The sequence below is a fragment of the Myxocyprinus asiaticus genome, chromosome 31, assembly GCF_019703515.2.
Source record: "Myxocyprinus asiaticus isolate MX2 ecotype Aquarium Trade chromosome 31, UBuf_Myxa_2, whole genome shotgun sequence".
NCBI lineage: Eukaryota > Metazoa > Chordata > Actinopteri > Cypriniformes > Catostomidae > Myxocyprinus > Myxocyprinus asiaticus.
In genome coordinates this window covers 29322756-29347956 of record NC_059374.1, presented here as the reverse complement: position 1 = coordinate 29347956, position 25201 = coordinate 29322756, and the positions used below count along the sequence as shown (strand labels likewise).

The 25201-nt window shown below is 38.3% G+C and overlaps 1 protein-coding gene across 2 annotated transcripts in view; it reads right to left on the bottom strand.

Annotated features, from left to right (window-relative positions):
- Window positions 1-25201, bottom strand: part of ankrd13b (ankyrin repeat domain 13B) — a 48868-nt gene that overhangs the window by 15213 nt on the left and 8454 nt on the right. For both annotated transcript variants that reach the window (XM_051666153.1, XM_051666154.1), the window contains exons 2-7: window positions 10125-10260; window positions 9931-10055; window positions 7524-7569; window positions 6754-6897; window positions 5241-5472; window positions 4965-5031 (exon numbers count right to left, since the gene is read on the bottom strand). In XM_051666153.1, the coding sequence (XP_051522113.1) occupies window positions 4965-5031; window positions 5241-5472; window positions 6754-6897; window positions 7524-7569; window positions 9931-10055; window positions 10125-10260 (750 nt within the window). The remainder of the gene's footprint in view (window positions 1-4964; window positions 5032-5240; window positions 5473-6753; window positions 6898-7523; window positions 7570-9930; window positions 10056-10124; window positions 10261-25201) is intronic.

Here is a 25201-nt window from a genome sequence, read left to right as displayed (position 1 = left end):
GCAAAAGGGATACATTAAAGCACCAACTATATGATTTCCTTTTCTCTGTATGTGATAAGTTCACCAGGGCATGATCTGAGACTAAGATGTTTCCAACTGAGCAATCAACAACAGATGAGTGTAAATCTTATGAACTGATGAAAAAAATGTATAATCCCTACCAGATGGGTTCAGAAGTCACCAGATATCTACAAGACCAAGATTTTTACAGATCTTGTGAAGCATCAATGTTGCTCTAGGGGGTTTACACACTTTGCTTCACTATGATCAAGGACTGAGTCCATCAAAATATTAAAGTCTCCTCCCAATATTATATCATGAGGGGTGCTAGCAGCTTGCAACATCCCTTCAAGATCTATAAAAAAGCCCTGATCATCAACGTTAGGTGCGTAAATATTAGCCAAAATCAACCTTTGCCCCTGAATTTCTCCTAAAGCAACAATGACTCTTCCTAATTTATCTTTAATCTGTTTGAGACATTTGAATTGTAGATGTTTATTAGTCAATATAATGACTCCCCTGCTCTTACTTGAGCCAGCACTAAAGAAAACATATCCACCCCATATCTTCCCAAATTTTTCAGCTTCCTGAGGGGAAAGATGCGTTTCTTGAAGAAACACTATTTCATATTTCTTGCACTTAAGAACAGAAATAACCTTCCTTATTTTTATGGGGTGCCCCAACCCATTTACATTCCATGTGGAGAGAGATAACCCATTCACATTAACATTTGACATATTGATATAATAAAAAAATAAAAAAATGAGTGTGTCAAAAACAAGATTACACAGACCACATTCCCCATTAGTGAAACAATCAAACCCCGAACTTCCCCCTGAACAAAACAAACAGAAAAAAGAAAAAAGTGCGCATTAATCCCACGCACAACAGCGCCAACTGGCGTCAATCCCTCTAAACTCAAAGAGTCCATGTACGCATGCGAGAACCCCCGCGACAACTCTGCCAGTGGATTATTCAAGTCCGGTGTTTCTGCTCAGATTTTGTGAGGCACAATTACATAACAGAAAATACTTTGTAAAACAGACCCCAGCCAACAGGCAGAATAACAGAAAAACATGTAGATTTATTCACAAAACTGTCTCGAAGGTGTGTTTCTCCACAAAATAAACTCCAGCTGATATAAAGCCGTTCAGTTTCCTCGGACAGACAAACAAATGATCAGTGAGCCGGCTGTTATGAGTGCTGCAGATGAGGTAATAATTCTACTAGGAGGCATAAGCACAAAGAACAAACATATTTAACCACAACTGTCCCGAAGTAGTGTGATTCCACAAAACAAGCTCCAACCGTTAGGCAGAGCCAGCGTGAAAAACAAAACCGGCATCCCGGTTCCTCGGATGATCAAGAGCCAAACTAACTCGGAGGCCGCGAAAAACAAAACAAAAAAACAAAAAAACACCATAACTTACTCAGCCTGTCAACATTATAAAAGACGTCCTTTATGTGAGCATGTAGATATTTAGTGGTCATCCAAAGTGTCCATTCTCGATCTGGCCGGGAAAAAAAAAAATCTTCAGTCAGTGCAAAAGTTTCTTGGAGTCATGCCATAAAACAAACTCCAGCCGCTAGGCGGAGTCAATGCAAAAAGAAACAAAAATGGCACCCAGCTTCCTCAGATAATAGAGTACCTGAACCGCGAGTCAGTCCACTAATATAAGAAACATCAAATGGCTTACTCACTCCAATGTATTTATAAAGGAGAGTGCCTGTTTTGGACAAGTAAATACTTTGCGACCATTCTTCGTTTCTATTCTCAGTTTGGCCGGAAACATCAATGCAAAGGCGATCTTCTGTTGGTGTAAGAGTTTCTTACATTCCTTTAACCGATCGCGTTTCTCTCTTGTGGAATTCGCAAAGTCCAGGAACAAGAAAATATTATGGTTCTTCCAAGAAAGCTTCCCTTTACTCCTCGCCTGGCACAACACGAGATCTTTATCGGATGATCTCAGAAATCTGGCCAGAATCGATCGGGCCTGTCACCCTCAGCAGATCTGTGAGCTCTGACTCTGTGAGCTTGCTCGATTTCCAGCTTGTGGCCTGTTATGTCGAGCAGACTCGGGAAAAGCTCGTCCAGGAATTTCACCATATCTCTGCCCTCTTCATGCTCAGGAATTCCAACAATTCATATGTTATTCCTTCGGCTCATATTTTCGGAATATTCCAGTTTTTCCTAAATTAATTCCAAATCTATTTTGGACGTGGGCGGATTAGCGGATAATTCCCTTTCTGATGACTCAAGATAATCGATTCGTTTTTCAACTTCAGTCACTCTGGTAAACAACTCAGAGAATTTTGTTTCCATCGCCGTAATCGATCGACGTATTACAGTGAGATCCTCCAAGTCAGCAAGAACCTTCGTCAACATCACCGACATGTTGGACAACTGACGCTGAATATCTTCTCCCGACGTGCCGTCCAAATCGAGTCCCCAGCTTGCAGTCCCGTCAGAGGCCTCAGCTTGAACATGCAAGTGTCTTTTAATGTCTCCAGACTCTGAGAATTTTGACTTCTTAGCCATATCTACCTCAAAGAGCAAGTATGTAACTGGGTGTATCGAATCTCACTGGATCACAACATGAAAATAATTAAAAACTAGCAAAGTACGCAGAGCTCGTGTCTCACACGTCTGTCTCTCGCATGGCATCCAATCATCCACCATGGGATTATCTTTTTAAGGTTTTGGAAATATATGGGTTCGGGAGTACGTTTATTGGATGGATTAAGTTACTTTATAGACACCCTGTAGCAGCGGTACAAACAAATGGACTAATTTCAGATTATTTTACTCTGGATAGGGGCACCCGGCGGGGTTGCCCTCTTTCCCCATTATTGTTCTGTCTTGCCCTGGAACCATTAGCAACAGTGATAAGAAAGGAGGAGGATTTTCCAGGGGTGGTGGCGGGAGGTATGGCGCATAAACTCTTGCTTTACGCAGATGATATTTTATTATTCGTCTCTGACCCCACTAGATCTATGCCTTGCCTCCACAGAATTATTAATTCCTTTTCTAAGTTTTCAGGATATAGAGTCAACTGGTCTAAATCCGAAGCTTTGGCTCTGACAGCGTACTGCCCAGAAACGGCTTTCCAGCCGGGTGCTTTCCAGTGGCCCAAACAGGGCATTAAGTATTTGGGTATTTTATTTCCAGCAAATTTGTGTGATTTAGTCAGAGTTAATTTTGACCCCTTAATAAAACGGTTTTTGAGCGATGTGGGCAGGTGGGCTTCATTACATTTATCTATGATTGGGAAGGTTAATGTTATTAAAATGTATTGTATTCCAAAATTCATTTACTTACTGCAGTCTCTCCCTGTAGATGTCCCCCTCTCTTATTTCAAGCAATTTGATAGCATAGCAAAGTCTTTCATTTGGAATGGTAAGTGTCCAAAATTACAATTCAATAAGTTACATAGGCCGATTGACAAAGGTGGGCTAGGCCTACCCAAGATTTTATTTTATTATTATGCATTCAGTCTCAGACATTTGGCTCATTGGTCGATTCCACCTGAGAGAGCCCCTCCCTGGTTCTGTATAGAACAAGAAGTTCTTGCCCTTATTTCGCCACTGCAGAGCCTTTCTATAAAATTAATCGGAGAAGCTAAGTTATATCCCATTATCTCGCACTTGAACTCAGTATGCACAGAGGTGTCCAGACTGTTTAATTCTGACATTTTTCTAAATGTTGCCACAAACATATGGCTGAACCCCAAACTATGCATCAACAAGTCCTCTTTTTGCTGGTCAGAGTGGATTGGGAGCGGGGTTACTATACTCGGTGACCTATATGAGAATGGAGTGTTGAGATCCTTTCAAAATTTGGTTCAACTTTTTGGGATTCCTAGATCTCAGTTCTATAAATATTTACAGCTGCGCCACCTGCTCTGCACTGTTTTTGGGAGTTGTTTACATCCTCCTAAAGTGGCAGATACTCTGGGAGAGGTGATTACTGCTTTTGGAAAAGGTCATGAGGCATCGGTGTATTAGTGGGGTAGTGGGGGTTGTATATTGATTCTGTATATGTGTGTTCTGCTATTTATATTTAATGGTTGAATCAATAAAAAATGTTAAACTCAAACAAAAAAAAAGCTCATGAAGTTATATAGTATAATAGTTATAGAATGAAAACTTCATAATGCATCTAGCACCCAATCTGCATGACAAGCCGTGCTCCGTAGTGTAGCTTGGTTGGTTAAAAAGGAACAGCTTGTTTTGTTTGGCTCAGACTTCCAGACAAATTGTTTCACATTGCAATCGGCTGTATTATATTCCTTTCTGCTCAGGTCAACAGATCAAAGCACACAAAAGTTTTCAACTGTATAACACCATGCAAAAAATGCACTAGTATGTGACTATTAATTGGGTCATGCACATATTGCTTAGTAACCTAATGGAGTGTCTAGTCAAGTATCTTAATTAATATGATTGAGTCAAGCTTTCAAGCATAGATTGATTTGTGAATTTGCCAGCTGCTTACCGCACACTTCTACCTGTAAACCAAGGACTACTGTCAGGGTAACTGAAAAAAGATCTGTCAGCTAAGGGGTTTATTTCCTTTGTCATGTATCAAGTACATCTTGTATTTCTGAACTCAGTAGTAATTCTGTTGTTGTTTTTGCATAATTGTAATTTGACACATTAAAGCTGAAGTGTGACAGATAGTCCTGCCCCAGACTCTTTGATTGAGACAATGTTGCTGTATGGGGCTTGTGGGGATGCTTAAACAAATGGAGCAATGTTTTGCTAGCGCCACAGACCCATAGCGGTTACACTTTGAGGAAATCAACCTACAATTGGCTTACTTTTGACTGTTTATGCATATTAAGCTGGGAGAAGGAGAAATTATTATAACATCAAAGAATTACACACTTCAGCTTTAAAGCTACAGTCTTGACTGTGACCATAAACATAAATGTAAGTATGGAGTATGGAGCCCTGAGAAGTACCTTTGCTTCATACCCATTCACCACCTCAGTTTTCTCACTTCGCCAGCCAAGAATGCCCGTTTTATTCCTGCAGAGACAGGCAGGCACGTAACAGGGTGGGTGACATGCAGAGGTGATTCCAATATCACATTTTATGATGAAACTTTGCACAAAAGTGCTGGCTCACACTCTAGGTTTTGCAGCCTGTGGTGTGACTAAGCAACAATGAATGGTTACAATCCCCTTGTTGAAATTGTTTACAAAATTTTCATTTGCAACAATGACTTATGTGCTCACCTCTCAAAGGAGATGTTCCTAGTGTCGAGCTGTGTTGCCACCACAGGAGAAGATAGACGGGCCGCCACCTGTTCGTAGCTGGGCTGTAGCGCCCCTAAAAGGCTCAAAGCGGTAGTGCTTACCCTGGAAGAGGGGGAAGTGGGCGAGGAAGGGGAGGAAGACAGGCATGGGAGCGTCTGGCAAAACACCAGCTGTCTGTCATGATCCACTTCCATCACCATGGCACTGGAGTCTGAGTGACAGGTGGAGAGAGAGACACAATGGAGGAGAGCCAATTAGAGACTGTGGGGAAGTGGGACTGAGGTTGTTTCCATGCTAATGATTGCTTGTTTGAGAAACATTGTGCGAGAGGTGGCATTGAGAACAATACTGTATCAAAGATCAAACCCACATTCGATTTGGATGAATTTCATGAAAACATGTCCAGATGACATATTACCCAAAATTCCAAAGAAATAAAATTTTGCTTAAAGAAAATACAATTTTGCATGCAGCTATTTTTGGACTATTAATATTTTTTGCATTGTGGCAATATTTTCATTTAAGCACATTTCCCCCTAAAATTCTAATCACAGCAATGTATCTAGACATTTAAAAACAAAATTGTAATTCGTGTTATCCTCAATAGTGATTCTGATTATTTTAATACAGGAAAAAAATACTTTAGTAGAATTATCTTTTTTTTTATGTAAATCAGCATAAATTAAAGGCAAATTCTACCAAAGGTATAAATACTTTACAATGTAATAGTTAATATTTATTGTATATTTTATGTATAATATAAAATATATAATACTATATTATAGAATTTTTTCGCATTACACTAATGAGAATGGGGGATTGCGAACGATTGTCATGAAAATAATTTAACAATCAAAAAGTCTTAAAGGTCCTAAAATTAGGCCTCATTTTCTTTAAGAAAAAAAAATAAATTCTTATTTCTTTCATTTGATTTTGGGCTAAATATGAACTGAACGTGTTCTTGACAGGTTTTGTAAGATGCACCTTTAAGGGGGCCTGGGTAGCTTAGCAAGTAAAGACGCTGACTACCACACCTGGATTCGCAAGTTTGAATCTAGGGCGTGCTGAGTGACTCCAGTCAGGCTTCCTAATCAAACAATTGGCCCAGTTGCTAGGGTGGGTAGAGTCACGTTGGGTTAAACTCCTCGTGATCACTATAAAGTTGTTCTCGCTTTCTGTGGGACTTGGTTGGAGTTGTGCGTGGATGCCACGGAGAATAGCATAAGCCTCCACATGCACTACGTCTCCGCGGTAACACGCTCAACAAGCCACGTGATAAAATGCGTGGATTGACTGTCTCAGTCGCGGTGCAAGTGAGATTACTCCACCACCCGGATTGAGGTGAGACACTACGCCACCACGAGGATTTAGCACGCATTGGGAATTGGGCATGCGAAATTGAGGAGAAAAGGGGAGAAAATCCAAAAACAAAATGATGCACCTTTAAAGGGAAATAAGGCAAAGAAAAATATAGGCCATCACACACACACACCTTGACCCCTGAAAATGAAGCTGCGATTCCCTCTCTGCCAGGTCATTTGCTCAAATCCCATGAGCGTCGTATCCACGCGGAGGGACTGACCACTCTTCCATACCCGATAAGTGTCACTCGGACAGATTCGAGACACTAATGGAACTGGAAAAGAGAGAGAGAGTTCAATAATACAACGGAACACTATATTGTAAGTAAAAATCCCATTTCTTTTTCTATATAGAGAATTTAATTTTAGTTATAAAACTTTTCAAGACAGACCACCCAATGAGCACTGAGGCTGTTAAACGATGCTGCATGCCTCAGTAGATGTCTCAAGTCAGTGTGATTTTAAATTCATTTTTAAACAAATGTTCTTAATAGCCAAATTCCCAGTGAAAAAGCAAATACCCATGACTCCTGGAGAGAGCTCCACCAATCAAAGAAGTCACTGTTACTATGGAACAAGGGTGAGTAAATGATGACAGAATTTTCATTTTTGGGTGAAATATTCCTTTAAGAATATTGTAAAAATAAATAAATAAATAATATATATATATATATCATATTTTTACACTTTTTGATTTAAATTAAAGTTTGTATTGTTGTGAATCATCTCGGAGCTGGTTGGTTTGGTTCATGGTTTAGATTTTTATATTAAAGAATAAAAAATCCATATAAAGAAAATGAAAAAGGAGAAAGGAAGTGGATATGGAAGTGGAAAGGGGAAATCCCTTTACAAACATACCATGAACTCTGATTTATACATCCCTACAGCACTTATGACCTACCCCAGCTTGTAAACTCCCACTTCATCTCCACATAAAAATCCTGCGCCTAAAAGAGAGAGAGAGAAGGTTAGAGTGAATGTAAATGTACAGTGGGAGGGCTAGAGAGAGAGAGATGGATCACTCTGCAGGAAAAGACATGAATAATAAAACTGGTGGAGAGATGAGGACTGTGAAGCATGAGAGAGTTTGCACATCCATCATAAACAAAAGGGGTGCCAGAGGTTGAAGAAAGGGAGCAGAGAAAGGAAAGGAGAGGTCTCGCAAACAAAGAATGACGTAGACCTAGAGGTTAGAGGTAAGGTAAAATTCTATATTTAGAAGTATCGCAATATTTTACTTTACAATATGAAACATTAAAAACTATATTTCGAAGTATTACAATATTTTACCTCATTATACTGTATATGCAACTTTGAAAGCGATATTTCGAAGTATTACAATATTTTACCTCGTGACACTGTATATGAAACTTTTAAAGCGATATTTCAAAGTATTGCGATATTTTACCTTGTGACACTGTATATGAAACTTTTAAAATGATATTTCAAAGTATTGCGATATTTTACCTCGTGACACTGTATATGAAACTTTTAAAGCGATGTTTCAACGTATTGCGATATTTTACCTCGTGACACTGTATATGAAACTTTTAAAACGATATTTCAAAGTATTGCGATATTTTACCTCGTGACTGTATATGAAACTTTTAAAGCGATGTTTCAACGTATTGCGATATTTTATCTCGTGACACTGAATATGAAACTTTTAAAGCGATATTTCAAAGTACTGCGATATTTTACCTCGTGACACTGTATATGAAACTTTTAAAGCGATATTTCAACGTATTGCGATATTTTACCTCGTGACACTGTATATGAAACTTTTAAAGCGATATTTCAAAGTATTGCGATATTTTACCTCGTGACACTGTATATGAAACTTTTAAAGCGATATTTGAAAGTATTGCGATATTTTACCTCGTGGCACTGTATATGAAACTTTTAAAGCGATATTTCAAAGTATTGGGATATTTTACCTCGTGATACTGTATATGAAACTTTGAAAGCGATATTCTGAAGTATTGCAATATTGTACCTCGTGATACTGTATATGACATTTTGAAAGCGATATTTCAAAGTATTGTGATATTTTACCTCATGATACTGTATATGAAACTTTGTAAGCGATATTTCGAAGTATTGCAATGATCCTGTATATCTCTTTTGAAAGTTGCTTTGGATAAAAGCATCTGCCAAATGAATAAATGTAAATGTAAATATGAAACTTTGAAAGTGATATTTCGAAGTATTGCGATATTTTACCTCATGATAATATTATATGATGTAATGAATCATTAATAAATGTTTTATTAGGTATAAATAGTTCTCACTTTAGATTCGGTCACGAAAACGCTTAGCTAGAAATTAGTCAATGCTTTATTACAACATTTATTAAGTAATAATGGCTTTAATAGTGAGTTACTAAAACAGTAACAAATACATTAAGTTTAAATGTATTTCCAGTTAATTACATATATAATTTCTTTATTAACTACGTACGATTTTTTACCTCATGATACTCTATGAAACTTTGAAAGCGATATTTAGAATCATTGTGATATCTTACTTTATGATACTGTATATGAGACTTTGAAAGAGATATTTCAAAGTATTGTGACATTTTACCTCATAATACTGTATATGAAACTTTGAAAGCGATATCACAGTACTGCATCGATGGTCTAATGCCAAGAATTTATATTTTTACATACATTGTTCAAATTAATATTTTTGGGAATTAAGAGCAAGTATGTGAGAAGATGCAATGAGTCTATAAATTGTTTCATTTGAAACAATTCCTGTACAGATCCTCCTTACAGCTAGACTGCAAGGGTTTTCATCTATTGATAAAGAAGCTGGAACCAAGCTATGCAATCCCCTTACAATGTTTTTTTTTTTCACTGACACTGACGTGCCTTTACTCTATGCTACTTATTTGGCTCTATGATAAGGTAAGCAATATGTTTTTATTTTTGCACAAACCACCAAAGTCCAATAAAGATGAACTAGAAACAAATGAGTAAAAGATAACAATATATCACAGATTTGAATCACAATACACTAAACAACAACACTGCAAAAACAATGACATTTTTGCATCGCAACCCAAATATGGATATAATATCATATTGCCAGGTCCCTACTGATTCCCTCCCAGCTAGAGGTTACCTATATACCTGGGTGTGAACGATATATTTATGTATCTGTATCTAGTGGAATGAGGGGCTCAGGTGTGTGGGCAGCAGGTGGTTGTTAAGCTGCTGTTTGTTAAGCTGGTGGGTGAGTTCATAGCTTGTTGTTTTGTCATTAGTTGGCTCAGAGTTTATTAAGACACATCTGGGGCTGACCTGCCGGAGTCTCTCCAGTAGGTGTGGAATTCCTGCCAGACGCTTGGTGGTGCGCTGGTAGTCACGGTAACGCAGCACCAGGCGTACCAGCTCTGGGTCACGTGTGCTGATGGCTTCCTGCAACACTGAGAGAAAGAAAGGTGTAAAGTGTGGTTTAAACTGACCCCAGAATGCAATGGAACTGAAGCTTTTACCTGTCCAACCATTTCTGTTTTCTTTGCTGACATCGGCTCCATGCTGGAGTAACAGATGGGCACAGTCTAGGTGGCCCAATGTCACGGCCAGGTGGAGAGGAGTCCGACCCCGTGGGTCCAACACTTCTAAATCTAACTGTAAGAGAGAGAGATTTTTAGACTTAATTTAATAGAAAATTGAAAGAGAGATTTTTAGACTTCATTTAATAGAACATATTGTCAAACACAACTTTCTGCCCTTAATGAATTAAAACAGAGGTCTGTCATGGCCTAGTGGTTAGTGCATGTGCTCTAGATATATTGAGCCTTGGTGCTCATGCTGGAGATGCAGGTTCAAATCCAGCCTGTGTTTTGTACTGATAACATTGCAAATGTAGCCAAACAGATAAAAATGGAGGAGAAATATGGAGTTACAGAGAAAGACAAGATCTAATTTTTTTTTAATTGCAGTTCATATGTAACAAGCTTAAGAACGCCTTCAGGGGGTAAGGAAGAAAGAAATAACATAGGCACGATTCATCCACATACGCATCAGCTGCTTGCAACTTCGAGAGAATAGCAGGTAAAAGGAAAAGAAGGCAGAAGTGAAAAAGTGTGATGGAAGAGAGAAGTGTCAGGCGATAATTAAGGCATTACACCCGAACATGACACTGAGCATGCTTACACGGTGAGAAATACTTCCACACTCAAACTGAGAGCCATGCTAAGCACATTGTGATTTCATACTTATGAAAACCAGTGGCAAAAACTAACTAAATGAACATACAGTAACTAGAAAAACGAACATACATTTCTATGACTACAACACTAAAATAAAATAAAAATGACCATGAGTTCATCTTAGTTTTTTAGATACTGTATATTATAAAATACTAAACTTTTACAACCAATCTTTATAAACCATTAAATATGAAAATGCCACTAGATAGCAAAAACAATATCCAACTAAAACCCACCAGACTGTTAGAAAGTTCTGCTGCTGAAATCGGTCTGTGCTTACCGAAATTTGAACCACTGCCCCCCAGGAAACACTTCTCTGGAAGTGTTGTTGAACAGATGGGCATGTAAGAGCTCCAGTTTCCGTGTGAAATATCCACAGTTATGGTCTTCATGGGACCATAACCTATGTTTTTGAGGTAGCTTGCGCAAAGCACTAACCTATCAGTAGCGCCAGAGGTGAAGATTACTTGTCAGTAATTCGGCAGAAAGGGGTTGATTTCAGAGTACATGAACATTCGGAAGCTACATATCGATTTCCAAAGTGATCATGTTGAAACTAATGAAAACAACACTAAATTGGAAATACATATTGAAGAAAACACATTTAAATAAAAACTAATTAAAAAATTCAAAACTGTAATAACTCTGTCTCTCTGTCCCTTTCAAGCAAGTCAACTCAGTCATCGACAGTAATGAGCACCTTGAAAGAGTTTATGATTCTCCTTATGGGGGCATCTTTTATAATATGACCATCGCTCACTGTCAACCAAATGCAAACACACAATCCCTCCATTCACCTCCAAGTGCAAACACACATTTCAGTTAATATGCCTGTGTTTATAGATGCAGTATGACCCATTAATCATTATTTAATGAGTTGGCTGACTGTGGCCGTGTCCATATTTATAAGCGTACCCTTCGAAAGCAAGGTCATGACAGACGGTGCAGCAAGTGCATGGTGAATTGTGTATGTAGAGCAGCAATGAATGTCAGGACAGCTTTATTTAGAGACTGGTATGTGAGCCATGTTTGCTGTTTTTAATGGTGCATTTCAGATGGGCTCGTGGTAATGGAAAAATATTATTACCCAAGGGCTTAACTTGTGCTGTGAGTGCTGCTTTGGAGTTCTGAACTGTACAGCCAGTTATCTGGGTGCACTTTAAAGTGTGTACATGTGCATGTATTTCCATGTCTGTGTGTGTGTTGTGCACCATTTTTCATCATTGCTCAAACTTTGGAGCCTAAGTATTAAACTTTGGTTTGAAAGTAGTCCAGCACTGTTTGTGCTATGGACATGGGTGATTCAGGCAAAAAAATAAAAAAATAAAAAAAAATCCCATAGACTAACATTGAATGAGGGAGCTGAGCCATATCTAGGGACCAAAATAACATAGAGACCTGGGAGTTATTTTCACTCCAACCAGTAAGTGATCACCTAGCAATCACCGAGAACACCCAAGCAACCATATAGCAGCATGATAAAAAAACACTCAAACATCATTGCAACGCCCTGGTGACCACCCACACACCCTAGCATCATCGTGGCAAATTTTGCACTGCCAAGAACCACTCACATTTTCTTCAGACTATGTAAAAATGTAGTTTAGTTGCATATGACTGTATATGATGATGTATATGTACAGGATATGTAAGTTAATTGTGTACGATGTTTATGATACTACAGAATAAGGCACATTTATCCCCATGTGGAGTGTGTTTGTGTCTCACACACTGCTCTGTAATTAGTCGGCCCCTTCCTTAACATCATGACGGCACTCACCAGCAACAACTGAGGGCCTCGCCTAGAAAAACACCAGGCTGGACCCAAGAGTGAGGTGAGACAGTCAAAGTGCTGCGAGAAAAAGGGTGGATGGGGTGGGGGGTTGCTATGGTAAGCCTGGGTGAGGAGTCATCCTGGATGGACAGGAGAAGCTGGTTGGAAAACACGAGTTTTAAAGGGTAAGTTCACCAAAATGAAAATTATTTCATAATTTACTCACCTTCATGTTGTTCCAAACTCGTGTCACTTTCTTCTGTGCTCCACAAGAGATGCTTGGCACATTCATTGCATCTTTTTTCCATACAATGAAAGTGAAATGTGACTGAGGTTGTCATTCTGCTCAACATCTCATTTTTGTTTCACAGAAAAAAGAAAGTCATACAGGTTTGGAACAACATAAATTTGAGAAAATAATGACAGCATTTTCATTTTTGGGTGAACTATCCCTTTAAGTAAATGATGACTCTCCTGTCAGTCCTGTGGGGATCTCAGATCAGCCCTGAGGCTAACACTAGAGAGATTATGATGGCTCAAATGACTGACAGGGAGAGAAAGAGAGAGGGGGATAACTGTCAGTATGAGTGCATGCTTTAGCTGGTAAAGGACTGTATGAGTGAAGGACTGAAAGAGATTCTGGTTCTGAGAGGTTCAGGAAGAGAGAGAGACTTGAAATTTGGTACTAAGATGGATTAGCGGCCATGAGAGAAGGACAGAACAGGAGAAGGGTTTGGGAGCATCAATCAGTGGCGTTCTCTCCGTAGAGGCAAGGGAGGCACTGCCTCTTCAAAAAATTTGGATGAGGAAAATAATCGACTGTACATAAATAAAACAGCTGACAAATCATGAAATGTGAGCTCAAATAATATGTGTAGCAGTCGTAGTTCCAAAGTAACTCTGTCAAACAGCGACACCAACGGACAAAGCCCGATCTCATTGAGCTCCAGAATGGCCTGAATGTGACCACGAAAAACAGGCAAAAAGTCACGTGAGAGGAGGCAATGTCTCCTCTTTGTCATCATTACCTGTCTCACTATCTATCTATCTATCTATCTATCTATCTATCTGTGATGACAGTGGTGGCTAAGAACAAATTTCCTCAGTTTTGTTTTTTAGAAACAATAACTGTAATAATTATGTTTTTTTGGAACTTATTTCATGGACACTGTAGTTACCTTGGTAAATGTTTTTTTTTTTAAATGTTCTTGATAAGTGAGGGTTGGCATACAAAATAGTAAATAATAATATAAATCCTACCTGTAACACCTACACATTACAGTTATCTTGCACTAACCCTCCTACACTGAATCTTACTGATGGACCAGAAACAAGGTAACATGCTTGCTTGCTGACATGCATGCAATGCATTTGACACACTTTCACCAAACCAAATTCATGTTAATGGACCCTTTTCACATTTCCAGGTTTGAAATGCCAAGGTAAGCACAGCAAATATTATTTTTGTGTTTCTGTACAAGAAAAAATATACTATTAAGTTTTCACGACTTTCCCTAAAAAAACAAAAGAGAGATGGATTACGACAGTCAGAAGAGAAAAAGATGCCAAATGTACTATCACTCTCTCAGCAGCTATATTTGAAACCCCATCAGGGTTCACATCTTCATCATAACACAAAGAATAATACATTTACAGAAATAAAACATTTTGCTAGATTTACACTGCTAAATTAAGGTAGAAATGCATCATCACAGTCAGTGAAAAAGGTCCATTAAAAATCCAGCCCTGAAAATATTACATCATCTAGGGACTTTTCCCACATTTTAAGCATGTCTGTTTTTCCACATAGCTGTCCATTCCATCTCTTATTTCTCTGTCTATCTCTCTTTCTCAGTTGTGGGACTGCTGGAGACTGCATTATTGATAGTCATCTCTGCCTGGTGCATCTGCTCTTGCACTCTCTCTGCCTTGGCTAATGTTCTCTGGCAGCTACTTAAAGCAACATCAATCTTTCATTGGAAGTCCAAACTGTGCATGTGGGAGGCAAGCAAAAAAAAAATCATATGTGTCTGGGGGTGGAGGGGGGTGCATATCACAGCATGTGATGGATTCTGCTGAATGGTTGCACAGGCTGTCCTGTGTGGCCGTATGAATAAAGATGTCCATACATATGCACAATCTGTTCTGCACATACAGTTAATGGAATCATGTGTCTCGGCTATCACTTAAATGCAGCATAGGGCCGTTTGTTTGCAGATATAAATGGAAGAACTGAATCAATGCACAGAAGCATTTAAATGCTGTGATATAGCAGAAGAATGAAATGAATTGCAGAGACAAGGTGAGAACCCAGGAGAGCAGTGAAAAAGCTTCCAGATTCTTTAAATAAGTCTAGAGGCAGACAGACGGACTGCTGCTGGAAGGGAGGGAGGGTGCGAGAGAAGAGGAGAGAAATACAGGTGCTTTTTCAACTTATTCTGCTGCTATTGTGTCACAGGAGGTTGACACACACCCCACGGTGCCAATTGTTTGTGGAGGTCAGCCACCAGTCATTAAAATTGAACAAATCCATTTATTCAGTCAATAAATATGATATTATATTGCATTTATTATTTTTTGTTACATGTTGATTGTTTAATTGCATAATTTGTACTATTTACAAGTATTTACATTGATTTGTTGAACACATTGCAAAACCGGTACTGTCTCTTTAATAAAACTGGTATTTCTGTAAAGAGTGTCTGTAAATGATCGCATTTTGAGAGAGGACTCGAATGGCTTTATCTCACCCCTGCTATGGTTTATTAACATTAAATGTTTCTTTTTTTGTTGTTTTTGATCAACAACTGACTGCAAAGAACTGAAATGTTTTTCCAAGATAATTTATACAATGAGAAAATGGGGTGCGTGCATCTTGTCTTTAGACACACAGAAAGAGTCAATCCAAACTTTTACCCACAACACACAGTGAAAGGATCTTGCAGTTGAATACTTCACCACTATACTACACAATTACTGGTGAGTGTTATCTAAACATTTACCAGCCAGTTGGCAAATATATACAGCACGAAATTTAGGTTGCAAATGTGAGTGATTTACTCTCATTGTAGTAGAGGGTTGCGCACTAGAGTAAAAATCGATCTTGGGGTTTAAATATTGATATCGAGATCATTCAAGTGAAGATCGCGATGCATCGGAAAATCAACATTTGTACCCACCCATACTATTCATTGACAAGAGTCAATAAAAAAAAATAAAAAAAAGATTAGCTCACAAATCCAACATAAATGTGGCTTGTGAGCAGGTTTTACTATACACAAAAATGTTATCTAGCTGATTAGATATTTTCAGAGCAGATGAAAACTAGAAAAATGTATATTCACTATAGAAATTTCCATAAGTTTTCCATGACTTTTAAGATTTTATACATTTCCAGGCCTGGAAATCACAATTGTAAAATTTCCTGATTTTTCTTCAGATTTTCCATAACCGTGGCCTCACCATTTTGAGCGTGGTCAGCTGAGGACCTTTCTTCAAATATTAGATTACACATTGTGTCATGTACACCTGGATATTAGATGGATGTTTTAATGAGTAAAACATACCTCCCTAACCTAAAACTTTAACCTAAACCTAACCAATAGTGTTTTAAAAGCAAACTTCGTCTTTAAAAGCACATTTACTGAAGCAACCACGTCATATCATGTAGCTTCTGTAGCACTTTCACTTCACTTTCAATTTCATTTTGAGCATCCTTGGCTGGGCTCAAGCCTCGGTCTCCAAGTTCAAAGTCAAACACTCTATCAGTTGAACTACAGTGCAAGCTGATGCATTAGAGTAAAAGTGTTTTGATATAATAACATAGCAGGGTGTGAGTAATAGAATGAAAAATAAGTGGTTATAATGTCCTAAACAGCCACAGTACCTGTGATTTTTGTGAAAGTGAATAAAATGCAAAGTTGTTGTAGTACCTCTAATGTTATTTCACCAAGAAAACTGCAGTGAAACGTTGAATGTGGCACGTAAAAGTCGGTTTGCAAAAATGTAGTTGTAGTAAAGTTCATTCTATGAGACTAAAACCTGCTATACTGTAGCTAAATTATGTTTACACTTTTGAGGAAATCAACCTTTGATTGGCTTATAGTTGTCTCTGCATATTGATCTGGGATAAAGAAAAGTATTTTAACATTGAAAACATTACACTTTTCAGCTTTAAAGAGACACAGCTCCATTTCACACTAAAAACTGTATTTGGATGTGACGGTCCATCCTGTTCATGGTCTGACATGTCCTTTTCTTTACTCTGGTTAGTACCACAGAACTGGCAGGTTGAGATAAGAGGAAGAGGAAGTGAGGGAGTTCACTCTTTCCATGTTTAAAAGAAGAAAACAAAACACTGACACACTTTAGTGTTCTCCTCTATATGGTTTTCGCAGGGTATGACTTCACCGTGAGATATTTTTTGCATATCCAAATTCGAATAGTGGAACAAGTTTATTGGAAAAACCAACATCTATGCAAATGATAGAGATGGCCTGTGCTGATGAAATAGTGCCTTGTAGTATCCTCCAGTAGGCGAATGCAGGATTATACAAATGCCTAATCTCTGGATATTTATGATGGATGGATATAGGTGAAGCTGCTTCTATGTGTGTTGTTTGTGTGCCTGTATGTTTGCTGCTTGTGTGCATAAAGCCATAATGAAATCAGATACGATCCTCAAAGTACCTTTCATTTCCTTATTTTCAATTCGGCAACCCACAGTATCACCACATATTGCTATTGCCTTATCAAACACAGACATCTCTATCTTCAACTGTCCTTGTCAGTCTGTTAAAAGCTTTCCATAAGTTAACCAAATCTCAGCAACCCCCTCCCCATCGTCTATCGCCCATCCCCTGTGACAATATGATGCTTCAATTAGTGTTGGGTTACAGTGCAATGAGGGCGGTGAGCAAAAGGGTGGACCACTGAAGAAGAAAAGCAGTAGATCAAACAGAGATTTCACAGATGTGGGGACAACATAAAATATGCTGATGGAGAGACACAGGAAAAGAAATTGCAGCGTTGTTGTTGCATATTTGCTGATGCACCGCTGACTTCACAAAAAAACAACACAAATCTACATGCTGCTCAACAATTTCTCTTCGCTTTGGACTCTGCTCTGACGATACATCAGCCAGCAATGCTCCTCTCTCCAGTTCTCTCATTCAATTAGCCAATCTATCCATTCCTGGCTTATTTCTCCATCCGCTCTCTCAATTTCTTCCCTCTGCTCCTCCGAGCTGTCATCTGTCCACTCCCTCCCCCATGACTGTTTTATGGCACTGTCAAGGCAAACTGCAAATTGAGCTTCTTTTCCCTCAGTAACTTCTTTTTCCTTCCCCACCCCCACACCCAGGGGCAGACTTAGCACTAGGCAAAGGTAGGCATCCGCCTAGGGCCCCCAGAAGCCAAGGGCCCCCTAAAATACAAATAATATGCTTTGTTATTCTCATTAATGCTAAATAATGTGTGCTGAAATTTTAAATATCACTGTTACAACACCAATATGATTGATAATGCTGTTATTTTCAGCACCATCAATGTAAGCAACCCATTTCCCCCTCAGATCAGGCTGTAGTGGAATATTCCAAGGTTTTTATGCATCTACACAAGTTCGTAAACAGGTGAAAGTTAGCCAAACCGCTCAGAGAGTTTGGTGTGATTTCACCGTATACTCTTGCAAGTTACTAGTTAAGCTACATTGTTGCTATTTAAGTTGGATTGAATTTGTGGAGAGAAAATTTTTTGATGCAATCGAGACTTCCTAAGGCAGGGCTAGTCAACTGGAGGCCCGCGGGCCAAATCTGGCCCACCAATCATCTTTGTCTGGCCCTCCGATCTGAAATACAAGATTGCTCTCTGTGCAAACTCAGCATTCATAGGCGCCAGCCACAGCAATCAGTGGTGAGTTCAACAATACTCAATGGCGCATGCAACAGCACTCAGCCATCATCATTTGTGTGGACCGGAGCACGCGTTTAAGCTTTTCTGGTGATAGTTTAGTCACACTGCTTTGCTAAAGATGGATCGCACCATTTAGTTGAGCATTAGATCTCGTCTTTTTCAATCAAATGTATTTATATAAAATTGGTTGGTTGTGTGGAGTGCGGTCAAATCTACAGATGGAAAAATGATCACTGCAGTTGTAACAGAAATGTTGTCAGCACACATGGACATCTTAGGCAACAAAAGAGAAATCGATTTTGAAAAGTGACCGTTCAACGAAAACGCGCTGAAAAGTTTGCTTTTATTCACTATTTTTGAAGTGTCAAACGACCGTGTCTCATCTGTTAAGGATCTGTAGGGCTTGGAAAAAAATTATAATGTGAAACTGAACCTGCAAATATCCTGATTATATTTGGTTCTATACAGCTGTGAGTCAGCCTTCTCAATCACGAACAGAACAGCATCAACTCAGTTTGTTCTACTTTTGCCAATGATTACCTACACAAAAATCTGGCTCCTGCACTGGCTATTGTGTGCAAATAGGATGATACTTTATAGATAAAATTGAAGAATAGACATTTTATCTTTTTTTTTTCTCCCCTTTTTCTCCCCAATTTGGAATGCTCAATTCCCAATGCGCTCTAAGTCCTCATGGTGGCGTAGTGGCTCGCCTCAATCCGGGTGACGGAGGACAAATCTCAGTTGCCTCCGCGTCTGAGACCGTCAATCCCCACATCTTATCACATGGCTACCCAGGCCCCCAATTAAATGCATTCTTAAGTAAACATGACATTTCTTTATGACCATTGTTTTAATATGTGGGTTGATAATGTGAGAGGGCTTTAGCAGATCTAAATGCTAGCTAAGATGAATACCGAATGATTTTTTTGGCCCCCACTAGTTTTCATCTGGATAATCTGGGGCCGGTTGCACCAGCTGTGCGTAAATTAAATTTAGCCTAGTTGTGGCGTATATGGCCACTAACACTAATATTTGAGCATTGCACCATTAAACTTAGGTAGGACGTAACCCTACATATAAACTAAATATTTACGGAAGCCTCCGACCAGGAGTAACGAATGGAATAAAAAAGCAGACTCATTTAATGACATCAATGAGCTCATGTTTTGACAGGCATCAATCATTTCGACATACAATGTTGACATTTACACTTGTTTACATTTACGAAAGGGAGAAAAAAATTACTTTTAAGTGTCTCTTCAGCATGAAACCGTTCTAACGGTGCAGTTTTTAGGGTGCGTCACCCAGTGTGTCAAGTTTCAACACATTCAAAATATACAAGATTTTAAAATGAATAAATGTCTATTTTTCCAGCTTGTTGTATTAGTATTTATTTATCACCCCTCATTTATTTTAGATACAGTTCCTATATATTGTTATTTACACAGGGCAAATATATTTATCAAATCTACTTTTATTACGTATCGTATTTTAATGGGAATATAATTTATTACAGCTGACATTTACGTGAGCAAACAAGATTTGAACATCAACCGTAACTAGATGAAATTCACGGCTTTTTAACACTTCTGTGTACAAATTTGAAGGCTGCTTATTGGATAAATACAGGTAAACATCATATTATGTAACTACGCATTACTTTATGGAGAGCTTATGACCTACTAGTTAAGTCTTGCCTTAAGAACAGGTGGTGCAACCAAATTAAGCACTGACTTAGTTACAAACTAACTAGTAGTTACTAAGCCCTTAGTGTGAACTTTACGTCCTAACTTACGTGAGAACTTACGCACAGCTGGTGCAACCCTACCCTGGCCCCCGCGAGAAAGTAGTTGAAGAGCCCTGTCCTAAGGTAACACTGGCTGTGTCTCGTTTGGAAGGCTGTGTCCAACGGAGGTCACATTTTTCGGCCGCACACGTCATCGAGGCTGTCTCGTTTCAGAAAAGCGAGTAGGACACTTCGAATGCAGCCTTCGAATGCGACCTTCTTTCACGGGAATTCGGAGGATGCATGACGTGTATCCTTCGTGGGCACTCACAACCCACAATTCTTTGCTTCAACGGAAATGTCTAAACAAATTACGGCAATTTCCCCATAAATATGATGTTCAAACGCAAGGAATGTTAATTCCCAAGTTGAAGTACCTCAGTAGACAGGTGCAGATTATATAATATGTATAATTATATATAAAAAATAAAATAAAAAAACATTCTCTGACTGTTGACGTGTTTTCGCCCTATTTAGCAGCGTAAATCTAGCAAACTTTTTTTTTTTTTTCAAATTTAAAAGTTGATCAAAGCCTTCTGGAAACATGCAAAGTCAACTTTTAGTCTAATAATTTGGATATAGTTAATTCAAGGTCAAATTGATGGAGGAAAAGTGCATTAAGAAAGGGAGAGGGAGAGTGAGAAAGAAAAAAGGTATTGTAGTGGGATATACTGTATTTTAGTTCATAGTAGCCAGATTGTGTTTTTATAATGTGTTGACAGACATTATTAACAACACTGGAATATCTGGAAATAAAGAGAATCAACAGAAAATAAAATAGTGAACTCTTCCTCGGATGCCATGCAGTGGCAGACTGGCCATTGGGAGAATCAGGACTTTTCCCGGTGGGCCGGCCACGAAATGGGGCTGCGTGGGCTGCCACGTTATGTAGAATGCGCCACAAAATGGCGCCATGATATGCGGAATGTGGCAGCGATATGCAGAAAAGGACAGCAACCACCCCCGCTCAACAACTTTTGGGCCAGTTTCTATGTAAAATCCCAGGCTGAATTTTCTTCCCAGTCCGCCCCTGATGCCATGTGTGCTGTTTACACAAGCGTTGCAGGAAAACTACATTGCTGTGAAGAAAGCTGCTTACTGACTGAGTCACATGTATACGGGAATAGTGTTCCCGCCTATACAGTGCATGTAAACAGGAATGCTGTTTTCTCGCAATAAGCCTCTGTCTGGTTTCCATGTAACCGTAATCAGTGATATCTTTCAGGGCGTAGGAATATTTTCTCCATACCGTACCATTCCATAAAAAAATACAATAATAATAACAATAAAAAGGCTTACAGCATCTTCAAGAAAAAATCGACCTAAATATGTGTGTCATTGAAGAGGGCCCCATTCCTGTACTTTGCCTAGAGCCCCCAAATCACTAAATCCGCCCCTGCCCACACCCCAAATACATCTCTTGCTTATTGCCAGGCCCACACAAAATCTGTGTGTGCAGAATTCTGCAGAAAAATCGACGGACATCATGTTTGTTTATTAAAGTTTCCCAGCTTAATATGGAAGGCAAGGCAAGTTTATTTATATAGCACATTTCATACACAATGGCAATTCAAAATGCTTTACATATAAATTTTTAAAGAAAATACAAGATAACATAAAAAAACAACAACAACAAAAAACAAAAAAACAATTAAGAACATGAAATAAGAATAAAAAGTAATACACACTGAGAAAAATGTATATAAAAATAAAATAAAAAGAATAAAATAGCATAAAAATCCAGAGAACAGGTATTAAGAGCACGACTTCAGCGAACTGAAAAAGCAGAGAACAGAGTCAACCATAAGTACAAGACATTTCTAGGTTAATTTTAATCTGAAAATGTAACACTGTGGCTCTGTGGCGCTATGAAATCATTCCTCCATTTGTTTGAGTGACCCATCTGGACAATAACAATGGCTCAACCAATGGTGTGCGTTTAGGGCGGAACTATTTGTTTTTTACAACCAATGGAAGATGTGGGGAGTTTTCTGGATTCTGTTTCAAAACCCACTAGTGACACTAGTAGCTTTAAAGGTGCACTTAGTCATTTTTTGTTTTTGTCGTATTGGACTTACACTGACACCAATAGGGGCCTGGATGCAGCACCATTCAAACAACTGATTTCATTGAAGAATTTTACTATTCACAGTCAGCCACGATTGATTTAATCAATTGAGTGAAAGTGTCCAGGGTGGTTACTGAGATTAAGCAAGTAGTATTTGACTGGTCATGTGATTCTAACATGGCGGCCCCAATGAGGGGACCCTCTCCATGTAGAATAAAACAGCTTTTATAAAGTTACTGATAAGACTGGAGTCACATCTTATGTGAGTGGTCACAAGTATATACATATGTTTCAAAATGTTTTTTTCTTTTTTTCTTTAGGAGTACAATTTAATGAGGAAAAAATTACTGAGTGCACCTTTAAATATTTTTGGCTCTTCTTATTATGTACTTTGCTATCAATAGAAGTGTATTACTAGTGTATGATAAGTGTATAATAACTTTGTTTAACATAGTTACACTGTAAAAAAAAGATTGTATTTAGAATTGTATTGGAAAAAGTTTGTTAAAATGCTACAGTACACAACTGTTAATTGATTAACCTTACCATGTGCTGTGAAAAATTATATTTTACTTTAACAAGGCAATACAAATCATTTTCAATGCGTGACCATCACATTTGATGTTTCTTATCTGTTATGTACATTTGTGTGTTTTCTGTTAAATTTTATGTTGCTTAGTTTATGTTTATTGCCTTATTTTTGTGTCAAGTGTGTTGCCCTGGTGGTGTTTGTGTGAGTGACACTGTGTACTGTCAATACATATTTATTGGCCATTACTCATGGAAGGGCCATTTTTGATGAAATTTAAGTCATCATGTGGCCTTTTGTTGTACCACCTGTGTTACTATGGTGGTTAACAGTACATTTAAAAGTGCAAAGCAGGCTTTTGTAGTTCCCGTAGGTTGGTATATTAACATTATATCATTTATTGATTTATACGGTAGTGAACTGTAAAATATACAAACACATAAATGCCATTCCGTAATGCCTGAAACATGGTCACTGTATTTTTTACGGTGAGGTCACCCACAGCTGCCAGTTTTTACCGTAAAATTAAAAAGATTCTTTTAGTCTTTTGTGTATATTGAAATCCATTCCACAGATTTTCTTCCAATATCAGCGCAGAAAATGTGGAAAAAATGTCTGCCGATTTGTACTGGGCCTGCTCATCGCTATTCATATCATACCCTCTCATCCGTCCGGATAGCTTAAGTTCCCCCCTTTGTTCTTACACTGACACCTAACATCTATCCCATAATCCTGTGTGCTGGTGCAGCAACTTTTCCCCTTGTCAGCGAGACTGTGTGCCACATTCATTGGATCAAGCGTGACAGTATTGACCTCCCTCTTAGTGCCTCGTACCGTCCCCAAAGGAGCCCGGTTTGACTCATCCAGCAACACCCCACCAGTGCAATCCTCAGTCTTCTTAGCTCGCACACTATGCCAAGTGTGGTTAGATTATTCTGTCAGCGGCCTGTAAATCAGATATACTGGGAGTGTTTTTTATTGCAGTAATCATCAACACGGTTAGGGTCTGAATTATGACCTTTTGCCCAAGCCATAAAGCCCTGCACAGAAACAAGATGGCTGGTATTTGAAAGAGTTACAGTATGCTTGGAGTTTGGAAAGACTGAATCATTGCATGGCAACTGTAATTGAGATTGAAGATTTTGTCTAAATTAGTTATAAATGAGTTATAAATAAATATTTATTTTTATATAGTTATTTATTTATTTATAGTGAAAGGTGTGAGTGTAGCAGAGAGCATACTATAAGTGGTCACATGCCATTGTTACATTAAGTTCTATTTTAATCTAACCCTTAAAATGTACTTTCATGTAACCCAATGTAGTTAATTTTTACTTAGTCAAGTCAAATTTCAATACACGTTAAGCTCAACCAACAGCATTTGTGGCATAATATTGACAGGGTTTAGAGGGTTACTTTTAAAGGGGTCATGAAATGAAGAATTACATTTTCAAGTAAGGCTCAAGTCTTTGCATTCAAGTCCCAAGTCAAGTCCAAGTCAAGTCACAAGTCCTCAACTTTGAGCTTCAAGTCTTAAACAAGTCATTAGTGCTCTTTACCCAAATTAGTGTCCGAGTATTAATTCCTATATTAAATATATATAGATTTATATCAGGAAGGTTTTTATTGTATGTTCATCACTTCCTAGTTCAATTTTACGTGAGATATACTGTATAATTTCACTAAGGGCGCCGATCTATCTCAGTTCAATTTGTATGTAAAGGAATGTGCTAGAAAGTTACAAGTGTGTCTTAAAGGAATATTCCGAGTTCTATACAAGTTAAGCTAGTTGTGGTATAATGTTAATTACCACAAAAATTTATTTAGACTCCCTCCATTTCTTAAAAAAAAAAAAAAAGCAAAAATTAATGTTACAGTGAGGCACTTACAATGGAAGTGAATGGGGCCAATTTTTGAAGGGTTTAAAAGGCAGAAATTTTAACCGTATAACTTTATAAAAGCACTTTAATTCTTCTGTTTAAACTTGTGTATTGTTTGAGCTGTAAAGTTGTTTTTGGGAAGAATCGTTTTTTACAGTCATTTTTGGGTTTTAGGGTTTGTTGACATTACATCGTCATAAACAAAGTTGTAAAATTGGCTATAACTTTACACAGAATAGGTTAGTAAGTGATTATATCACACTAAAATCATGTTTACATGCATATTGTTTATGTCTTGTGGTTGTACTTTTGAAATAGTAAGTATTTTAACCAGTGGCGTAGCCAAGGGTGGACTGGGATGGGCCTACCCAAATTAGACCCAGGCCCACCCAGAATATTAGAGATGT